Here is a 13,943-nt window from a genome sequence, read left to right as displayed (position 1 = left end):
TACAAAGCACCGCCCACCAGCCGGAGCACAGCCAATAGGAACGCTCTCTCTCTCTGAAATGACCTGTGATTGGTCAAAGTCTCCCGTCATGGGCTAGATTTTCTAAAGCCTGAAAACAGATCCATGAGGAGGAGCGGAAGTCTAGTTATCTCTCAGAACACTTGAATTACAATATGCTGAAAGGTTTTTATGGAATTGTGCTCAATGATGCCAAAAATATACTGCCTACTGCAGCTTTAAGTTATTGCATGAGGTACAGTTAGTGAAGTCATGTTCCAGCTTTAGTCTGGAGGAGGATGCCTGTATGTTGGCCTTCATCCAGAGATAACCATGTTTAACATGTTCCCTTCAGTCCCTCTGACCCTTCTCCTCCTCCTCAGTGAGCCTCTCCTCCTCTCTCTGAACACATCACCTCATCAGCATGGAGACCTCGCTGGATCCTCTCACTGTGTGCTGCTGCCACCTAGTGGAACAGAGTGCACATGACTGCTCAGTCATTGTGTAATATTATTGTCATATCATTTGTTTTTGTCTCATTGACAGCCCCAGAGGGACCAATTAAAGCCCTGCTCAAATCACTTGTAATGGAAGGTTTTGGGTTTTTCAAAATAATACACTTCCTGCATGCTTTCTGGCTTGTTCAATGACACTGAGGACAGATTACAGTCCTTCAGTGAGGACAGACAATCACAAACTCACAATCTTTCTTCTGCATTCCCCTCATTTTCTTTATCCTAAATCATTGCATTCTTGCAGTAATCCTTCCTTTTCCTGTATCTGATCTGGTCCTTATATTTTATTATTTATTTATATTTATTTTTATTATTTTTTCTGTCAGAATCACCTTTCTTTTACAGACATCTTTAAATCCTTAAAAAGAATAAGTGCTCATTTTATAAAAATAAAAATTACAAAAAAAAAATTAAATTAAAAAATTAAAAAAAATAAAAATAAATGCACAATGACATTTTCCCTATAGGAAAAATTACATCACTTTTGCCATTGACAATAGTGGATAGGAAGAATGTCATTGTGGATATCTGAAATGTTCTTTTTGACGAGGAGGAACTGAATTATTGATATCTGCAATACACATACAGTCTAGTTATGAAATGTTTAAATGGTTTGCCACAGATGGTACAAAGACTGTTGTCTGACCTCATGTGGTACCTGTGTGGGCGTACAGGGCCTTTAAGGACAGGAGACATTTGGAAAGCCGGTGTAGTACCCAAAGTGAACAACCGAGGGAGACTCAGACCACCGATTCAACACATTTAACTTTGCTTTAAATTCAACTGTGTTTCCAGGCTTCCTGTACAATTATTTAAGTAGCTATAATTAAAGTATAAGTTTAATTAATTATTACAAATGAGCTATATTTAGGGGGCAAGAGGAGTTATAAGATAAAGTGTTATTTGTGAGTGCAAAATTATTAATCCAAAATGAATGTGGTATACTGTATACTTGAGGAACTAAATAAATAGGCTAGGATTATTCATGTCAGAGGCAAATACAGGGTGTGTATTAACGTTACAGAAACAGTTTAAAGTCATTCATTTTAGCCATGAGGTAGAAGAAACATTCCTGGTATGAAAGCCTTCAGCGGTGATCATGTGTCACATTTGAAAGGCTGTTCCAGACCCTGGTGCTCCCACACAGATGTTTTCACTTATTAATTTTACCTCTACAGGACCTGAGACCGGTTGACATCTTCAGTCTTCACTCTCCTGTTAGTTGTGTTGCACCTGTTTCATGAGCTCATGTAATTCCCGGCAAAGCTCCACCCAACGTCGACCGCAGCAGACGTCTGATCGGGTCGGACTAAGTGAAAACACCTGTGAGGGTCTGTGAGGGTCTGCGGGGTGCACTGACATGGTACCAGGCCAACATTATTACACACAACATCTACTATAAATCACCAAGACCAGACTGGAATCACCATTTTTCATCAAATGTCAATAATAAAATTACTGCAGATTCTATTTAGCTACTTTGGTTTCAGTCCCGTTGTTGTGAGACTGTCACTCTGTCATGACTTAGAGACTTAAATGGAATAAGAGCCATCATTAAAGCTTCAGTAGGCAGAAAGGTTTTGGCATCATTGGGCAAAAATTCCATAATAACCTTTCAGCATATTGTAATTCAAGTGTTCCGAGAGAAAACTAGACTTCTGCTCCTCCTCATGGCTCTGTTTTCAGGCTTTAGAACATCTAGGCTGTGACGGGAGACTTTGACCAATCACAGGTCATTTCATTGAGAGAGCGTTCCTATTGGCTGTGCTCCGGCTGGTGGACGGTGCTTGGTATTTCTTCAACTGATCTGGCTGCCGGGTCACAAACTTTCTAATTTTACAGCTAAACAGTGCACTACAAGATGATTCTGAAAACATTTGAGGAGAGAAATAGGCTTTACAGTAACAACAGCAGCTGGACGGCAGACTCCAGATCAGCTCTTACTGCTTGTTTTTCTTCCGGTCTGTGAAATCTTGCAGATGCCGTTAGGAGCACCGGAGGACACAGAGGCACATGTTTTTTTTCAGATTACCTGTCTCATGCACTACTGTCAGGATATAGTGACCGTTTTATAAAAATAACTTATTTTTCAAATGTAAAAAAAGAAAAAAAAAGTAAAGAAATCTCGTAAAGAGGTACTTCAAAATGTTGTAAATGTAGGATTACTTAATTACCTTCTACCACTAGTAACACAGTAAGTCATAGTATTAGAGGTAATACGTGCAAAACGGCCTGTTATGCACCAGATCACCGACACACTAACAACTTTTACTTGGACTGTGATGTCCCTGCATGCAGGACGTTTCTCTTTGATGTCCATGAAAACCACAGCGTGTCCCTGACAGACAGCAGATGTACCCGGGTGATGATTCACTCGTCCCAGGCAGCAGTCCCTTCTCCCTCCACTTCAGAGGGACTCTAATTGGCCAGTTATTATCTAAATATGTCTGCAGCCTGACAAAGCTCACTTCCATAACAAAATGCCGCGGGCACACTTAGTCCCATTGTTCTTTCTTTTGCCTTGTTAGACTAAAATAAAGACGAGATGTGTCTTTGAGTAAACAAGGAGAGCTTTAGTGCCTCCAACCACCATCCAGCCTCACCCTGGAAATATCCCACTGCTGCTGCTTCTGCTGCTGCCGCTACGCCCTCAGGAGACTCAAAGTGACGTTCCCACTGCCTCTTTATGACATTAGCCTCAAAATATGCGTATTAAATTTAGCTATTCTTGGCTTTATCTTGAAAAATAAGGATGCAAGATGAAGTTTACCACGGCTGTATGTCAGATCTACATCTAGGGTAGCTAATAATAGGAGAGATATGTGCACATTGAGACTTTTCTGTCCCCCATCCACATCCCCTTTGTCCTTTTCTCCTGCCATTCCAGGCGAGTGATATTACCCAGTTATAGTGATGTCAATGAGCCTCAAGCTAATCTACCATAGTTATTACCTCCGCCAAGCTGAAGGCCTAGGAAGGAGGTTATGTTTTCACCAGTGTTGGTTTGTTTGTTTGTCTGTTAGCAGGATCACTCCAACTGTAGATTCAGCATTTTTTCACATTAAACTTGTATTAAGTTGAGTTCGACCAAAGCGCACTTGGTGATTATTGGAAAGAGTAACGACGACGGTTTAGGTGAGTTTTATTTTGTTTCTGTCCAGTTTGAATGAAGTGTTTTACGATGCTCCGCTATGTACAGCTGATCTTAGCGAAGGTCTGTGCTCTCTGAGTGCCATTCTACTTTTCTCTGTGGCGGCTGAGGACTAAAATAGGAGTGCATTGAAAGAAAAAAACAAACACTTTTTGTACCCATAGAAACCATTTTCATTCACATATCTTGAGGTCAGAGGTCAAGGGACCCCTTTGGAAATGGCCATGCCAGTTTTTCCTCGCCAAAATTTAGCCTAACTTCGTAGCGTTATTTAGCCTTCTTCCCGACAAGGTAGCATGACATGGTTGGTACCAATGGATTCCTTAGGTTTTCTAGTTTCACATGATATCAGTATATGTCCAATAACTTGAAAACAGAATAGCGGCCGGTCTGAGTTTGAAGGGGATATTATACACCTTCCTTTAAGATTGGGTTGCTATACTCTGTGTTAAAGTGCTGAACTTCCTGTGATCCTCTGCTGGAAAATTAGCATCAGTGTGGGTTGTTGTCAGCGGCTCTGTTTACAGTAATTATGCAGAGTTGTCAGCGTTAATGTGGTAATGATTTATTGATGTTAAAATGCTGCACATAGCACCTTTACATGTCAGGAGGAAACCCCCCCGCCGTTAACCGTTTACTGTCCGAGTGAATAGAAAAACTGTTGGAATCAGAAATGGAGACACATGAGTGGTCAGTTATAAGCTCGCAAGATATTTTGTGTTTTTTTTCACTTTAGTGATTGAAGAAATCCTTTATTTCAAAAGGAAGAAAATAATACATTTTGAAACAAGCAGTCAAAGGACAACGGGTGGAATCTGCAACACCTACACCTCGTCCTGTTAGCATGTTATTAAAGTTAACTGTGGCTAAACAAAAGACAAAAATTAAACTCTCCAACATTATAGCCTATTCAACAAGTCTCAGTAGTATGGCACCATTTTCAGGCTGTCATAGAGTCCAGTGTTTCGTGATGAGAGTACTATATACAATTAAAAAACAACAAAAGAATCAACAAAGGAGTTTGATAAGCATGTGTTTTAAAAATAGTGCTTGAAACGAGTGACTTGACGTAAAACTATGTACATACCTGTATTTGTCAAAAGCTTGTTTTGCCTTTATATACACATCTTTTTTTTCACATTGTTAATAAGTCACATCAATCATATTAAATATAGCAAACATTTCCGCTGTAGTAAAAAGAAAGGGAAAGAGTCAATTCGAATGACATGTAACCACGTGTGTATCACATTTCAACATAAAACATAGAACAATTATATTAATAGTAATGACATTATTTGAATAATTAAAATGGAAATCTCTTTTCAGCATCTCTTCGCCGTGAAATAATTCTACTCTGCATCGTTTTCCAGTCGTTTCTGTTTATGTACAAGAAACATTCAGATCTGTATCCTTCCAGTAGAGATCTCTTTTTTTAATACTCACATTTGGTTTTTCAGTGTTTGCCATTCTGTAACTGCTCAGAGACGCTGTGTAGACCTGAAATTACTGACCTGATATATATCGCTAAGCTTTCTACCATTTAAAAGGGAAAAGTCTCACATTTTGTCGGGGGAGAAGAATTATATCCTGTTATCTCTGTGTGTTTATAACAATATTCGCTTCCTCCAACTCTACGTGAGACAGCACACAAGAGGATTCCCCCAGCCGGTTAGACCGTCATCAGCTCATTAAATGGCCGTTATCAGCCTCATAAATATGGGTCAGAAGGGGCCTACTACACCCACTAGGAGGTTTTGTCATCTATTCAAATGGGCAATCACTGAAAGAAGGAATAAAAGAAGACAACAGTGAGCTCTAGCAACCGTAGTAGTTATGATGGGAGCAGAAGCGGAAGTCAGGCGCTGTAGTATAGACAGTGTGAAAATCCATGAGGTGGAGGTCAGGGGCGATGAACAGAGTACTTTCACCCAATAGACTTGGCCTTGTATCCCTTGTGAAACCAACAACGTGATGCTTTAAGTTTCGCTTTTACTTTTACAACGTAGTAGGTGTAGCAGGCCCCCTACTGACCCACATCTATGAGGCTTATAAACAATCCCGATTGGTCAATTATGGCGTTCTACGGTGTGTTATTTCTTTATAGCAGACCGTTGCTATGTATAACAGACCGTTGCTATGGCCGCAGTTCTGATGTCGGACTCTGACGGACCATTTTTGTGTAAAATAATAGATTTTTTAAGTAAGTAGCTGTGTAATAAGCGGGATAATGTACAGCTAGCGGGTCGTTGTTGTGAAAGAATCCCCTTCAGGGTGATGAAAGATCCCTCCACGGCATCCCCCTGTTGGGGTTTCTTTCACAACAATGATCGGCTCGCTGTACATTATCCCTTACCTAACACACATTTAAAAGGTACAGTGTGCAGGATTTGGTGCCATCTAGTGGTGAGGTTGCAGATTGCAACCAACTGAGTACCCGGCTCCGCTCATTCCTCCCTTTCCAAGACTGCGGCAACGTGAGCCGCCGAGTGCAAATAAAGCGATTCTGATCCGATTCTGATAATAACACTACTTTAGAAGCAACGGAAGTTAGACGGTCGCTGGTGGTATCACGGTTTTGCCCTCTGCGACTCACGTTACCGCAATTTCGAGCGTGTTGGAGAACTGCGGTGGCCTTCAGGTAACGTAAAAACGTGAAAGACTCTCTCTAGAGCCAGTGTTTGGTTTAGTTTCAGGTGATTATACACTAAAGAAAACATAGTTATGAATATTATATTCCATTTCTACTATACTAGATCTAATAGCTAATAGATCCCCCAAAATGCTACACCCTGTTCCTTTAATGAGCTGATAACAGTCGAATCGGGTCTCTAAAGATGTCAGACTTTTCCTTTAAAACCTGTGATTGTTCTATGATGGAGTTGTGTCTGGATTCACTGATTCCCTCAGGAGAGCAGGTGCAACCACTGCTTAGCTAAGAGGATGACAAAGCATTACATGTTCTTTTTTTTTTCTTTCTTTTTGTACAAGAGATTGTCTTACACATCAACTTCAAAACAATCAAGAATGCTTACTTGCTGCAGGAATAAATACAGAAAATTAAAAATGGACTTCTTCTAAAATCAAGTCAGTTAACCAAAGAAAAGAAAAGAAAGAAAACTCATCCGGAGGTCCGACATTATCCAAAACAAATTATTCAAGTGGAGAAAGATAAAAAAAATAATGACACTAACAATTGTACAGAAGTGTTTTGTGCTTGTGAGGACATTAACCCGTCACCTGAAATGTGCCTCAAAATAAGAATAAGAAAAATGCAAACTGGTCCATGTTGCATCCGTAGCTTCAACGATCAACTGGTTGTTTCTTTTATAACCCAGTATCCCCGACCACACATCTGCATTAAGTGAGTGCTTGAAATAAAGTGCAGGATATTTCTAGCCATTAATTTCCATTTTCTATACTTTTTTTTAAACATATATGGATTCATCTCGTTGATGACGAGTTCAACGAAGAAATCACCGAACACTGAAAGATTACATTCTTGTAGCATGACGTAAAACTGTGAGCGATGCTGTCGACTGAAATCACGCTGGAGGTGAACTGACGGAGTGTTTGTGTTTGTTTGTGTTTTATGGAGCGTTCAGATACAAAACGAACCAAATAACCTTAATACCAAATTATGATTAAAAACAGGTTGAAAAGAAATCACGGTAACACTTTATAATAACCATCATTTCAACTAATTAGTAAACATTATTAATTATCATTTCATTGTTTGTTAAAATAACTGTTAACTAAGTTTAATTAACTTTTAATTTACCATTTATAAATGATGGTTATTATAAAGTCACAATAAAGAGCTGCATTTGATGCTTCAGATATTAATATTTCTCTGTACATTCATGAAGTGGAGACATACGACGACCTCTCTGCTCCTCAGTTCTCTTGCTTTCGTTACATTTTAGGGCTGCAGCTACCGATCATTTCATTTATCGATTAATCTGCTGGTTATTTTGATTAATCGTTTCATCTATAAAATATCAGAAAATGCTGATCAAAATTTCCCAGAGCTGAACATGACTCGTCATGACTCTCGTCATGTCTGAATGACGGTCCAAAACTCAAAGATATTCAAAATAAGACGGACTGAGTCGACGGTCTAAATTACTTTTATTGCACTGCCTTCCCTGATTTCACCTGATTTTAGTTTTTATTCTGTTTAATGGGTTTTACCATTTTACATTTTTTTTTATGTGAAGCACTTTGTAACTTTGTTTTGATAAGTGCTATATAAATAAAATGATTATTATTATTATTATTAATAATAATTTAATTCAATATAGGACAAAGAGCAGCAAATCTTGATATTTGAGAAACAAATGTTTAGTATTTTTGCTTGAAAAATGACAAATTATGAACCAATTTCCTTATCCCTTAATCTACTAATAAGGTGATATTTAATGGTTTATATTCAGCTTCGACTGGTAAACTGGCATCAGTCGTTTACCCTCCAATAACACCCAGTATTAACCCAGTATATCTCAATATGTTCTACCTTGTGTTATCTTGCACTTTCACTGCGTGCACAATAAAACAACCCAATGTGACCTGACAGATGCATGATGTGTTTTTAGATTAAAAAAAAAAAAAACATATAGTTTTGCCTCTAAATTCTGCTTCGTGTTGTATCTGAACGCAGATTTGTGAAACTCATCTTTAAAAACTCATATTTACGTCTCTGCATTACTTCACATAAATTCAACGGAGCACTCTTGACTGCATTATTGTAAACAAAGGACTCATATGATAATATGACTTGAAATACAACACATTGACCCCTTCCTCCCTCCCTCCCTCCCTCCCTCCCACACACACACAAAAAAATATTACAAATTGGAAACGAGAGAAAGAAAAGAACATATAGGCCTACGTTTCTTCAGCTTGGTTTGTTGTGTTGTCTAGGTGTATAAGGCTGGTCCAGTCATCGTGTGTGTTTCCTGCTGCATGACTGTTCCCGGTCAGCTGGTCAGAGGTAGAAGCCGGTGGCTGGCGGGTCGGGGAGGCTGGGCAGAGTCTCGGGGCCGGGCAGCTGGACAGTAGGGGGCGCTGCTCCGTTTCTATTGGGCAGAGCACAGCCTCCTGGGTAAGTACTGCTCAGCAGGCAGCCGTTCTCCATCTGCACAAGGCAAGAGGACATCGTGAATACAGACAGATGGAAGTCATATTAGAAAATACAGTCATATATGGAGTAAGAGGAGGCAATGATCAAGAAACAGATACCCCCTCAACATCCAGATTCATAACTGGCTGTATATACAACGACGTATTAGGGCTATTGTAGGTAAAAAATAATAATCACAGAGCCGGGGGAGGGGGATAATATTCTGCTAAAAAATTCAGAGAATATAGACGCAAATTTACGAGAAAAAAATCTGATATTCTCTGATATCAAAGAGGCAAATTTATGAGAAAGAAAATCATACATTTATGGGAGAAAAACTCATATTCTTTGAGATTAAAGAGACAAATTTACAAGATAAAAATCAGAAATGTCTGGGAAAAAAAATCATATTCTGTGAGATTAAAGAGGTAAATTTACTAGAAAAAAAATCTCAAATTTATGGTAAAAAAAACTCATTCTCTGAGATTTAAGCCTCAAATTTACGAGAAAAAAAACATAAATTTATGGGAAAACACTCATTCTCTGAGATTAAAGAGACAAATTTACGTGAAAAAAAAAATAATGGAGTGCAAAACCATTGTATAAATAAAATACTAGAGTGCAGCCAGCGTCTGAATTTGTTTGCTCCTAAAATAGTACTATTATGGTAAGAGAACATCAGATTATTTCAGTTTTGCTCCGTGCGTCAGCAAACAGGTTAAGCAACGTGTCGCTTGTTTGAAAAACTGCTCTATTTATGACAAGATTGACGCACCTGCTCCTCCAGCCTATTTTCATTGGTCAAAATTGACGCTGACAGTAACTGACAAAACTCACTCTAGGTAGTAGAGAGTGACATCGCTCGTAGTATATCAAGACATTTTTCACGCTGCATTCACCAGAGTTCGCTCGGTCTCTGTATGTTAGGAAAAGGTTAATGCCGACATGGAGGTCTGCCTCTGAGCAAGGCGTAGATCCCGAGAGACACATATACACTTTTTCTCTCATGCTCTCAACAGTGCAACGCTTCCATGTTTTGTAGGTCACAGCACATCGTGTCTTCTCAATGTCTGAATATTGAGCAGTGACCTTAAATGAACAAAACAAACAAGACACAGATGTAGAAAAACACAGCGTTGTGCCTCTTCTTAGGTCTCTGCCTCGGGCTGGCAGCTATCCTCCTATTCCAGCATATAGACATGTTAGGCCTGACACCACCACGGTGGAATGACTCATCTGATTTCAATTTCATCCATCTAGCAAAGATTTGAAGGATATAATGTAGTAAACAATACTGTACTATGTAATGCTTGATGTATGTTACACATGTTTTATGAGATGTCAGTGTTTCAGCATCCTCACCTTGTTGGGACTGGGGTCATGAGGGATCTCAGAGGTCACCATGCCGTAGTGGTCCAACTGTCGGCAGGGCTTGCCCACTCCGAGGATCTGCTCCAGGGAGGCGTTGGGGGGAGGGCACTGCGACAGGCTGGAGATGACCTGAGCCAAAGGAACCGGGATCTGCTCCTGCTGCAGTTTATGGTTCATCCCCTGGAAGGACGAGACCGCGGACTCGGCCCCGTGCTGCTGTCCGTTCCTCCCAAACAAACCGCTTCCGCTAATCGTGTAATCCGCATTGTCAACATCAGGCATGCTATAATCCATGCAAGAATCTAGTGAGGTGTTTGTCAGAGGTTTTTGGCTGTTATCAAGGCAGGAGTTGCTGCCCAGACTCTCGCTGAATCCAAAGTCCTGCCACTGGGATTTTCCCGCCGAATGCTCCGCGCCGGAGACGCCACACAGTCCGTTGAGGTTGGCCGCCTTCTGTTTGGCGTGGCACTGCTGTGAGAGGTGGTTCTGCACCCTGGGCTGCTGCTGAAGGTAGCGCTGCTGATGCTGCTGATGATGCTCTCCATCCAGCTCTGAGGCTTTGCCATTGAAAATAGTCTGTTGTGTTTTATAGTGTTCCAGTTGTATCCCTGCACTGACCAGAATGTTTTGCGCTGTCCACTGTCCGTTGGTGAGCGGTTGATTTTGCCCCAGCAGCTCTCCGTTGACTATCGTGTTAGCCAAACGGTCGCTCTGCTGGCCCCAGTCATGCACCACTTTCTCCTGTCGCATGTTCAGGTGCTGCTGCATCTGCTGGGACAGCTGGAGGATGGGGGCGTGCCCCACCAGGGGAGGCTTATGGTGAGGAAACTGCATATGAACATTAGCGTCAGAAGTGGCGTTACTCTCAGGTAGCGACACCATTGTGGCCGTCGCCGAGGCAGTACTGGGAGGCACCTGCTCTGTGGAATCCACCTTCCCCTCTATGGAGTCGTAGATGTATGAAAGGATCTCGTCGTTTGTCAGCAGGTCGTCCAAGGTGGGCACGCGTTCGGGGTCCATCTCGACTCTGATCATCCGCTCGTCCAGCAGCAGCAGCTCCAGGTCCTCGGCGCTCAGCCCCAGCCCTTCCAGAGCTCTGAACAGCTCGCCGTTTGAACAACCCCCCTCTTCCGAATCCACGACCCCGTGGCCCTCCAGCGAGAGCGAGTCCAGAGTAGCCAGCAGCGGGTCGAAGCTGGTGCCCGGCTCCGTGACGCCCGGACCCAGCACGCCGTTGCTCGGCTCGTCCCAGCTCCTGTGCAAGCTGGAGGATTCGGAGTCAGAGAAGCCCATCTGGTCTCCAAAGAAGCTATGGAAGGACATTTTGGGCTCCAGGGCGGGCTGGCAAACGTACACCGACTCATCCTGACTCATGAGTGCCCCTAGAAGAGAGCCGGGGTCCAGACCATCCCGCAAAAGCCTTTCAGTCCGGCTCTTCTTAGACTTACTGCCATTTTTCTCATGGCCTCCATCTCTAAAGGCTGCTATGGGATGGTTGGACTGGTAGAGCAGGGCCTCGCCTGTAGCGTAGGTAAAGGGTAGATGCATGGAGCGCTTACGCAAATGTTCTCCTCCCTCTTCATCCCTAGAAAGACAGAAAACAGGATTATTTCATTTATTAAGGATCAAAGTTGCTAGCTTTGTTTCTGGCAGAGTTGCTGGTTTAGTGTTTACCCACTTTTCCATGATTGAAGGTGTCTTATAAGAGTCATACGTGTTTAACAATGGGTCAAACATACATGCTTCTATACATGGTTCTGCATGAATCAGATTAAAATACATGGCTAATTAGAATTTATTCCTGTTGCTGCGAGTTTATTTTGCCTGTCTTTGACTAATAACTGGTACATTTTGTTTGTGTGTAACACAACATATATTTAAAAAAACATACAAAAGAGGCCTCTGGGTGGCGATGATGTAGTCTGGTTTGCCGTTCTTGTACACCAGCCTGGCGTTGGCCTGGACCCATTTCCAGCGATTCTCCTTGGTGAGCAGCCTGAACACGGTCAGACCGCTCTCTCCAGTCTTCATCACTACAAATATGGAACAATGGAACAATGAGTGAACTGTATAACAGAATTTATATAAACCTGCTGAAAGCACATTATTTCCAGCCCAGTCTCACGGTAAAAAGTGTGTAACAGGCCCGCCTGTCTGCCGGTAGAAAGCATGTCAATGTCCTGTTTTGTGATGACGAGACGTGAATATTACACGCCAGCATGAAGGTGCAGTGTTTTGCAGTGACGGTCACGTGTTGTGTAGTGATGGAAGTCTAACTTTAAAGCTAGTTCTGTAGTATATAAAGTGAGAGAGACCACTTATGGTGGGCGGGTAGGTCAAACAAACACAGGACTTTCAAGCGGGAGACGCGTGTTCAAGGCCGGTGTTTTGTTTTGCAAGTTACGTTAGTGACGTTTTGTCACGTGTTTCCCGTACGTTACGTTGTTTCCGTACATGTTTTACTAAGTTTATATATTTAATTAAAGCCCAACCATGATGTTTTCTCTTAACCTAATTAAGTGGTTTTCTTGCCTAAACCTAACTAAGTGGTTTTCTTGCCCCCTGCTGGTACTGCACGTTAATACAGGCGTGTAATATTCACGCCTGTGCAAGGTAAAATGTGACACTGACACGCTGTACTCTGGTGGGCAGGCGGGTCTATTACACGCTTTGGCGTGACACCGGGTTGTTATTTCAGCAGTGACCGAGTCCACAGCTGTATTAATTAGGGCCAACTGACTGACGTCCTCTCTATATACAAATATATTCAGTAAATGTGCTTTCACTGCTGAGTACAGAGGGTGAAAAAGTTTTACTTGGATCACTTACACAAGATCATTTTGATATTAAAGATGCTCCCTTAAGCGGTATGTCAGAGCCCATAAAACCAGTGATCTCTCTTCCTTTTGTATGGGAAGTAAATTGGGAATGCGGGCCACAAAATCCTAGTTCAACATTAATAACGTCTCTGAACGGAGGAGATCAGCTGGCTCTTCTGCGTAGACGTCCTACTTGCTTTTCCATCTTGATTAAACCCCACCGCTGGTTGTAAACTATCGTTGACCCCTGAGGGGGTCTGTGTGTCGGCTGCTGCTGTATGGATCATCTCTGATGCTTCGCTCCTGCGGTGGATTTGTGGGCCCTATCCTCTCCTCTGGCAGCTCTGCAGCTTTGCTCAATCTGCTCCGTAATCCAGCAGGATTACTTACGAAAGCTCTCTGAACTCACTGACCAGGTTGGACCAGACCTCCTCAACTTTTTATTCACAGGACTGAATCTAAAATAGCAACGTGTTTTCTTTATGCCTTTTTAAGAATTTGAAAGTGTAACTGACAGCTGTCAGGGCATAAAACCAAGACATCTGTTGATCTTTAGATCTTCGTAGTCTAGCAATGGCATGTTTAAATCAAAAATCAAATCGTGACACCCCTAGTTGTATGTATGTAGGGGTGTGCTTGTTATCTAAAGGTTTGAGGCACTAACCGTGTAACTGCAGCGGCCCTGGTTTGACTCTGGCAACCTTTGTTTCCATTCCACATCTCTCAACACACCCATCATTTCCTGTCTGCTCTCTACTGTCCACTGTCTAATAAAAGGCTTAAAATATTCCCCAAAACAAGTTTTCAAATATTGTGTCGACTCAAGATATGTTCACGTGGGTGTCTTGAAATGAGTCTCATCAAAGTATTTGGAGAATACAACTTTCTGTAGTTTGACACATAATCAAAAGGACTAAGTGCATTGTCAAGAAAAAGCATGTTTGCCTCTTCAAAATCTGTCTTTAAATTTG

General features: G+C 41.7%; 2 protein-coding genes across 2 annotated transcripts in view; both read right to left on the bottom strand.

The window, feature by feature from the left end:
• LOC119499822 (trace amine-associated receptor 13c-like) overlaps window positions 1-13,943 on the bottom strand; it is a 978,627-nt gene that overhangs the window by 436,873 nt on the left and 527,811 nt on the right. The gene's annotated exons all lie outside the window — the stretch shown is intronic.
• Window positions 7,865-13,943, bottom strand: part of LOC119499813 (aryl hydrocarbon receptor-like) — a 41,905-nt gene continuing 35,826 nt past the window's right edge. Inside the window, exons 9-11 of the mRNA XM_037789014.1 lie at window positions 12,045-12,186; window positions 10,145-11,738; window positions 7,865-8,797 (exon numbers count right to left, since the gene is read on the bottom strand). Of these exons, the coding sequence (XP_037644942.1) occupies window positions 8,648-8,797; window positions 10,145-11,738; window positions 12,045-12,186 (1,886 nt within the window). The 3' untranslated portion in view covers window positions 7,865-8,647. The remainder of the gene's footprint in view (window positions 8,798-10,144; window positions 11,739-12,044; window positions 12,187-13,943) is intronic.

The sequence above is a fragment of the Sebastes umbrosus genome, chromosome 13 (assembly GCF_015220745.1).
Source record: "Sebastes umbrosus isolate fSebUmb1 chromosome 13, fSebUmb1.pri, whole genome shotgun sequence".
In the NCBI taxonomy this organism is placed as follows: domain Eukaryota; kingdom Metazoa; phylum Chordata; class Actinopteri; order Perciformes; family Sebastidae; genus Sebastes; species Sebastes umbrosus.
This window is presented reverse-complemented; position numbering and strand designations above follow the sequence as displayed.